General features: G+C 42.1%; 1 protein-coding gene across 1 annotated transcript in view; it reads left to right on the forward strand.

Moving 5' to 3' along the window:
• LOC114766322 (A disintegrin and metalloproteinase with thrombospondin motifs 17-like) overlaps positions 1–8,213 on the forward strand; it is a 68,305-nt gene extending 60,092 nt beyond the window's left edge. Inside the window, 4 exon segments of the mRNA XM_028957028.1 lie at positions 800–952; positions 7,700–7,800; positions 7,802–7,875; positions 7,970–8,213. Coding sequence (XP_028812861.1) covers positions 800–952; positions 7,700–7,800; positions 7,802–7,875; positions 7,970–8,124 — 483 coding nt within the window. The 3' untranslated portion in view covers positions 8,125–8,213.
• Positions 8,214–8,464: the final 251 nt, after the last annotated feature.

Here is an 8,464-nt window from a genome sequence, read left to right on the forward strand (position 1 = left end):
GTGGTAGCTAAACTACAGTGGAGCAAAACATTTTTGCCAGGGACCAACTGTGCAAGTTGTCCTACTTAAAAAGCATGAGAGAAGTCAGTCATTTTGAAACGGTGAGAGACAGAATAAAAAATAATATTTTATTTGCATATGGTGCAGGAAATATGTATTTGGTCAATGGCAAAAGATCACCTCAATAATTTGTAATGTAACCTTGGTGGCAATGACATAAGTCAAATGTTTTCTGTAGGACTTCATCAAGTTTGTACACACCATATCTGGTATTTTGGCCCATTGTTCCATGCAGATCTTCTTAGATCTCCTGAATCTCCTGATTTCCTGGATTTGTTTGTCTCTCACAGTTGAAGTGTACCTATAATGAAAATTACACACCTATCTCATATTTTTAAGGGGAACAAGTTGCCAAATACTTTTTGATCCACTGTATATGATTTGAAACATTGAACTGGTGAATCAGTGGATTGAGGTCTGATTTTCCTGTTGTTGTTCCTATGTAATTATAGACTAAATATATTCTCTTGTAATACCGGAGTGAATTCCCAGATGTTGTTAAAATACAGAATTTGCGGTAGTGTGTTCCAGAATCCTGTTGAGGGCAGTGTGGCAGTACCTCTCTCTCTCTGTCTCTCTCTCTCTCTCTCTCTCCCTCCCCTCGAGTCTTTCACTTCATTAAAGGAGACTGCAAGAGAGCTGCTAATGTGACTCTACATGGGGGCGCTCATAAACGAGCAACCTCCCCTCCCCCTCCGTCCTCCCCCCTTCATCCATCTCTCCCCCTTCTCATTTTCAGTGCTCGTCTGCCTGTGGTCAGGGTTCCCGTAGTCGCACTGTGACCTGCACCAATCCCCAGGGCCGCTGTGACCCTCTGTCCCGCCCAGCGGAGGAGGAACCCTGCGAGGACCACTCCCAGTGCTACGAGTGGAAGACTGGAGACTGGTCAAAGGTACAGACATCCTCCTTCTCATTGCCTAATAGCTCTCTTGATTAATAAAAGCAAGCTCTTCGTATCGCTAAGCCGGTTAGTTATTGCCTAGTTATTCATTTTCTCCCAAGGCCTGCGTTGCTTACAAAAGTAAACGCGCTGAAGCTGAACAGTCATTGATCCTAATTTGTCACAAGTGTGCAGCCACTGTCACCGCCTACAGTGTCATACTTGTACTAAAGAGACAAATGCATAGGAAAATACATGGCTATATACACTAAACCCATTTTTAAATGAAATGAGCTTTATACACATTTTTTCAGCCAGTGCTGGTTGTTACAGGCTTGACACTGCTCAGAAATGGGGGCAGTGGTGACCTAGCAGGTAAGGAAACGGGCCAATCAGGAAGTTGCCGAACCATCAAGGTGCAACTGAGCAAAGGTGATGGATGCTTGCTGACTTCATAATGACAATCACTTCACTTTAAATTCTAAACTGGTCACCATTTAGAAAATCAGCAGAGTCATCATCTGTCAATACTCTGGAATCTCGTGAAATATTAGCAAACATTTTTGATCCCATGTAGTTGTGTGTGTGTTTGGGTTTAAGCGGCCTTGAGACCAAATCAACCATCCGGTGGTTATATGTGTAAATTGATTAATCAAACATTTACATTTACATTTACCCCCTGGAGACACTTAGAATTAAGTGTCTTGCTCAGGGAAACAATGTTAGCAAGTGGGATTTGAACCTGGGACTTCTGGTACATAGGTGAGGATGTTACCCACTAGGCTACTACCACCATTTGAATTAAATCAGAAATATTCCCAAAACCTCTTGATTAAAATGAATATGTAATGTACAATATGCACAGATTTCCCTAATGTTTTCTATCCTGGAAGAAAATATGCTGCAATTTGAGTTGAGTTAACCTTGGATCAACAGCAACATGCAATTGTCAAATCACACAGAACCATGTACTATGAAGAACAATGTAACATTCCAAGGAATTTTTTAAGAATTTGGTTTTGGAGCATTCAAAAAAACAGCTTTTGACAAGATGTGGAAGACGAGCCATCCTGTACCACGTGAGAGTAGCACGGTGGCTATAGCTCATTCTCTGCTTATTGACCAAAATACCTGCCTCTGAAGAGGTGTGAACTGGTAGTCTTCAGTGTTACAATAGCTGAGGCAATTGAGAGGGGCGAACCATCACAAGTTCAGCTAATAGCTGGCGGAGTGAACAGTTATGCACCAGAATTTTTCTCCCAGTCTCCCAGTGATGCCATTTTGGAGAGTTGTTGTTTTAAAAGACGTGCGATATCTGTTAAACTGCGTTTCCTTCTGCTTGTACACTGCACCAGTGAGACTCTGTATGATTAGTATATTCACATTCTATGTAACAAATTGGTCAACTGACTGCTGCTTAGGGGGACACTGATGGTTATGGCTGCAATTAGCCAACCGCACTGGCTAGCTACTCACTGTGGTTGACAACAAATGAATAAGTAGTGAGCTACCTGCCACACAGCATGTTGAAATGGAAATGTACAAATCAGCATCAGCACCATCTGGACCATGGCATTTTGTAGTTAATTTTAATACTTGCAAGACTACTACACATATTTCAGACTACATACAGTATATGTGGATCCTGCATCTGTAGACCGAAGCATCTTGTCATTAATTGCACAGCATTTACATTTTATTAGGTATTATATTTACTCAATAGATAATTTAAAAGATTATAGATTATACGATGCCAGAATCCATAGAGTCTTTGAACCAGTCCCCTGCAGATCCCAGATGAGAGAAGGACGGTATGAATGTATACATTATATATTCAACATTTGCATTAATTATTTTTGTTTTCTTGGCAGTCTAACTTGTCTATAATTTGCAAGATAAATCATATGTTTTCCAATCATTATTTCTCTGAAAATGTCAAAGCTCTTTCTTTCTCTTGCTCTGAGATTTCTGTGACATATTGAGGCTTTTCTGGGGTGCTGGAATTTAGAATTTTTTTTCCTCAAATCTGTAATAAAGCCCTCTGTCTTTTTTTGACTCTTTTGATTCTTTACTAAAAATATGTGCATCAACACCTACGCTTCCTGAAAGTACATTTAGTAAAGTTCAACGTGAAAGAATAACTGTGGCATCACGCCACAGTTATTTCAAACCTGACATTTTGATTGGCTGACAGGAATCCTGAGAATGACAATATCTAATTAATAATAATTGCATTAGCCCACACATCGGCTTTGTTTCATAGCGTCATCCCATGTGGAAGCTTCTCAGAATCTCAGTAAAGCTTTGATTAACTGTGTTTACAACCTTCCTCCTCATGTCTCCAGTGCCAGCAACTCATCCAGCTACAGTGTGACCTTGAGTGGGTTATTGCTTAATTATTCGATATCTCAGAAAGTATCAGTATACCAATTACTGATCTCCATGTTTTTATTGATTTAATTGTGACGCATCAGTTTCTTAAATTAAGTGTGCCATGTGCATGTTTTCCCGTTCAGTGAGTTTATTCTGTTGAAAAAAGTCTAGAATAACAGCAACAGGGGTGATGCGGTGTAAATTGGCCTTATACTGTAATCTACCTTGATCACTTGAGACCCCATTCACTAGACAGTTCTAAAATAATCCTATAATAATTATAATAGATAGTGTATAGCACTTTCAAGGAAGCAAGTGTCGCTTTGTTTAAATAAAGTTAGAGAATCTACTGGTGCTGTTTTATATGTTTACATTTACACTTACAGCATTTATCATATGCCATTATCCAGAGCGACAATCAGTAGTTACAGGGACAGTCCCCCCTGGAGCAAGTGTCTTGCTCAGGGACACAATGGTAGTAAGTGGGATTTGAACCTGGGTCTTCTGGTTCATAGGCGAGTGTGTATAGGCTACTGCCACCCGTTCTATGTTCTAAACACTGATAATCCGTTGCAACTGGGAGGTATAATAATATATTTACTCATGCCTACTTATTTCTCCCAAGCTGTTTAGTTATATCCAACTGATTTGTGCTGCTTTTGCTGATGGTGGCACGATCCCGGGCTGAGCATGCTTTTGACTTGACAGTAGTCTGACTTGCAGTAGTCTGTTGCAGTGACAAGCTGAACTAGTTTCTCAGCGGAGTCTGCAACCCGCCGGCACCCAGCGTTTGAAGGCGTATCTCAGCCGAAGCTGTAACCTCACGTGATGCACAGCGTGTTGAAGGGTCGTCTGATCTTTTTTTGCACTTTTACGACTCTTGGGAAAATACAGGCGAGTACAGACAGTTTTTATGGTAGCATGATGATTATGACAGTAGTTGCCGTGGGAATAAAGTTAGTGTAGCAGCCATCTAGATTTTTTGAGTTGTTATTGCTTCTAGTTTCACCTGTCTTTGGCCCAGATGGACAGACAGCCTCACGGGAGACATGATAGCTGTGGGGTGTCCGTCCATACATCCATTGCGCATAGGCATTTGCCTCAGTTGAGTGCCAAGCTCACGACAACCCCATCACCATCCCACTTCACTGCGCCCCCAGAGGCCTCTGGGTAATCTCCTAGAAAAACACGGTAACAGTGCCTTTCCAGCACATTCTAGTAATGAGCGCCACTTTGCCGGGTGAAATCTGCCGACTGCGGAGAAGCGTGGGCTAATCCAATTTTTCATTAAAGTGGCTAAATAAGGCAGACTCCTGAGACCCCTGTTTGACAATGAGGGGGGAACAATAGCGCTTGCAAAGCATATTTGATAGTGTTTGCTGCCCCTTACAACAACAACCAAAAAAAAAAACAGATTCTGAAGGTTTATGCTAGATCATCTGATCTGTGGCCTTAAGTCTCCTTTCATAGTCAAGCAGGATTGAAAAAAAAAGATTTTCTTGCTGCACTCATCTGTGGTATTGTTATTTTAATTATTATTATTTAATAATAGTCAGTGTCAAAGACAATTTTTATCATTTTTTTATTAATGGGCACAGTCGTGCTCTTGCATCGGTGCTCATAAATTGACTCTGATGCTGTTGATACAAGGGGATACTTTTTTTCCCCCTTTCATCGGAAATGGTGTGATGTGCAGCAGCTCGATGCTCAGTTTTTTACAGTTGACTTTGAAGAACCAGCTCTGAACCAGAGGCTTAAGGTCGCTGCACAGTGATGGCAAGCAGAGATCACAAAGACAAAATCAACTGGAAACGGGAGGTTCTCGCCCACCCCTCCCGTGACCCTGCCCCAAAGGCGGCCTCTCGGCTGCCGCCTGACGTCTGCATCTGCAGGACAACATCGAAGGCCTCCTTAAGGTTGTGTGTGTGTGTGTGTGTTTAAATGCCACCAGTCTGCTTCCAGGCTCAGTACTTGAGTTTGTGGTTCAGTGAAGCTGTAAAAAACTTGTGAAAAACTAATCAGGTTTTCCATCTCGATGCCCCGCTCTGACCCGGTGACGCCATTCATGCTGATTAGAAGCTGAGATGCCTCTTGTTCACATGCGGACCGCATGCGGTTCTCGCTCTCATTGAGTACAATCAAGGCGGAGCTGTCAGCATCTTGGGGAGGGCATGCACTTCCTCTGAGAAGTTAATATCCACAGTGTGAGCATCGCAGTGGGGAAACAGGTGACGGGAACGCCCAGACTCGCATCCACCTCTTTTATAGGAGCTGTTTTTGTTGTTTTGATTTCCTGTCGGCTCATTGGGGCTGGACTGTGTTCTGCAATAGCAGAGCCAGCATTAATGATCTCCTCCCGATTGTTCTGATTGGGGATTAGAGGAGATTACTGCACTGGGATTAGGTATTTAGCCAGTTGAAAATGGCTGATGTGTTGTGTTCACCCTGTCTGCAAAATGAAGATAGTGCCTGAAAAAAACAAAGTGCCTATAGTCTGCCTGTGAAGCATCATTTTTCCATTGTTTTTAATTTGCTCTGGATCCAGACAGTATTTGAATGTCATCATTGTCCAATTATGTGAAATACATTTGGCCGTACTGGAACAGAATGACACAGTTAGTGGCTGCATTTGAAACTTGTCCAGCGGCGTGTAATTGTTTTGTCATACTGGGGCCGTGGCCACGCTTCTATGCTGTAACATAGACTCCATTTTTGGCAGGATGCTCCATGTATCGTGAGTCTGTTTATCTCTGTTGTCGGCTCCTCAGTCCACTTCACTCTTCCATGGGGTTGCATTGCTGGTGCACAAGTTGCAATTATAATGCCATTCAGCTTCTGTATGCTGGTCCATCACTACCCTCTGAGTGCAAATTAGGTGGATGTCTTCGAGGGTGGGGTGGCGGTCGAGATGTGGATATTCTCTTTGAGAATATGTGAAATTGCTAAAAGGCCCTGTTTAGGTTGTCATTCTCCATTAATAATAGATTGAAGCTTGAAGGAACATTGGGCTGCAGACACGCTACTGGAAGTCACGATTTTCACGGCTCATAGCGTTTATTAGACATTTAGAGACAATGGTCAGGCTGCCATATTGAGTCCATTTTTACCACTCTGTCCATTCTACATATATGGCGCCTTAATGAAAGATGCGTTGGCCCTTTTGCACTAAACAATTGTGTCTGTGTGCTTGATCACATTAGACTTAGCAATTATTATTTTAGGCCTGCCAATCAAGCAATGTAAAATAATCATGCACTTTGCAATGAGTTAATAATGATTTCTACATTACATGTTTACAACTATGACAGAGACAAACATGGGAAAGCGGCTTAGAAGGGGTATGACGTGGAGATGATCTGGTTTTTCTTATATTGTAAATTAAATGAAATAACATTTGTAGCAAATTATTTTGTTTTTTCAATAATTCAGTCAGGCAACATTTAATTTAAAATAATTAATAATTCAGATAATGTTCCCAAAAACACTGTGAACCATGTATATCTGTATAAACTTTATCCATGTTTAAAATTGCTTTGTATTTACTTCTGACAGACTCATGTCATTTTGCCAAACTCAAAACTATAGGTTTATTATCAACAGTTCGAAGTAATGCTCCTACACAAATTTAGCAGTCAGTAACACGCACCAAATGTGAGATACAAGTATTGTGATCTCAGCTGAATTTTTCCGCAACTCTGACATTTTCCCGCCAGCTTGTCTCACAGGCGGTAATCTCAAATGCATTATTCAAAGAACACTGTTCCACGCGTCATGTTCCAGCGACGTGCCGTCGCGTCCTGATCCAGCATCTGCGACGTCTGATCTGACCGATGGTTCCTGGTGACAACTGGTGGGCATGTGGCAGAGCATGGATGCACAGTATCGGCGAATGATCATAATTAGATAATCCCGGGGGCCTTTCAGCGTGGCACATTAGCCGAGTATCTACTCAAAGACATATCAAGTGGAGAGCTCTGGAAACAAAGCTTTCCACGGGCACTAGTGTGAGCAACTAATTACATTTTAATAATTCGTTAAGTGTGAAGCCAGGCCTCAAGGTAAAATTAATTGCCAAGGTAACATTAGCATTAGCAGTCAAGCTTCTTTCAGATAGAGCTCCCAACATAATCTTTTCATAAACTATGCTAATTATTATTGGCGCATCCAGTAAAGTGTACGGCTATGCTGTGGAGCATCATGTTTTAATGTCTAATGTTTTAAAGTATAGAAGATCTTGATCATTGACTACAGATGAAAATGTAAGGACTGCCCTTGAACTAGGTTTTATTTTTTGACACTAGGAGGGTAAAATCGTACACTCATACTTTTTTAGTTAAATTTCAGTGAATTAAAGTTGAATTTATTTGGATTATGTGATGCTTTCAGTGCTCTGCCTCCTGTGGAAGGGCCCTCCAATCCAGGGTGGTTCAGTGCATGCACCGCGTCACCGGTCGTCATGGCAGCGACTGCCCAGCAATCCTGAAGCCCCCCGTACAGACAGTGCCACCTGGGGCCATGCAATGAGAAGATCAATGTCAACACCATCACTTCACCAAGACTCGGTGAGAGCCTAGCTCCCCTCGACCGTAAACGCAGTCTGTTTCTCTTGTGCATGTGATTCATGTGGCACTGACCTCTTTGCTGTTCTCCTCAAAGCTGCCCTGACGTACAAGTGCACCGGGGACCGGTGGACGGTCTACTGTAAGGTGATCCGCGAGAAGAACCTGTGTGAGGACATGAGGTGGTACCAACGCTGCTGCCAGACCTGCAGAGACTTTTACGCCAACAAAGTGCCCCCTAAAAGTCAATGACGGCAGTGTGGCCAACAAAACAATAGCGTTGTTTTTTTTAAGGTTATTGTTAATATGTTGCGAGTAAATAGTTATATTAAATGAAAAAAAAAAAAAAAACACAAATAAGCAGACACATCGCTAAAAGGTGCTTTTTAGGTGGGTTGACAGGTTGTGCAGACAGCTTGAAAACACTTTTGTTTGTGCTGTAACCCAACACGAACTACTTCATAGGTTAGAAGTGAATTTAAGTTTGGCCCACAGGATGGCGATTGTACAGTAAAACATTATATTAGCATCATATTCAGCTGGCCCTGTTCTCCAAATGCCACTGGCTGGCCAGTAACCCCCAAGTGGGCAC

Source organism: Denticeps clupeoides, chromosome 16 (assembly GCF_900700375.1).
Source record: "Denticeps clupeoides chromosome 16, fDenClu1.1, whole genome shotgun sequence".
Classification (NCBI taxonomy): domain Eukaryota; kingdom Metazoa; phylum Chordata; class Actinopteri; order Clupeiformes; family Denticipitidae; genus Denticeps; species Denticeps clupeoides.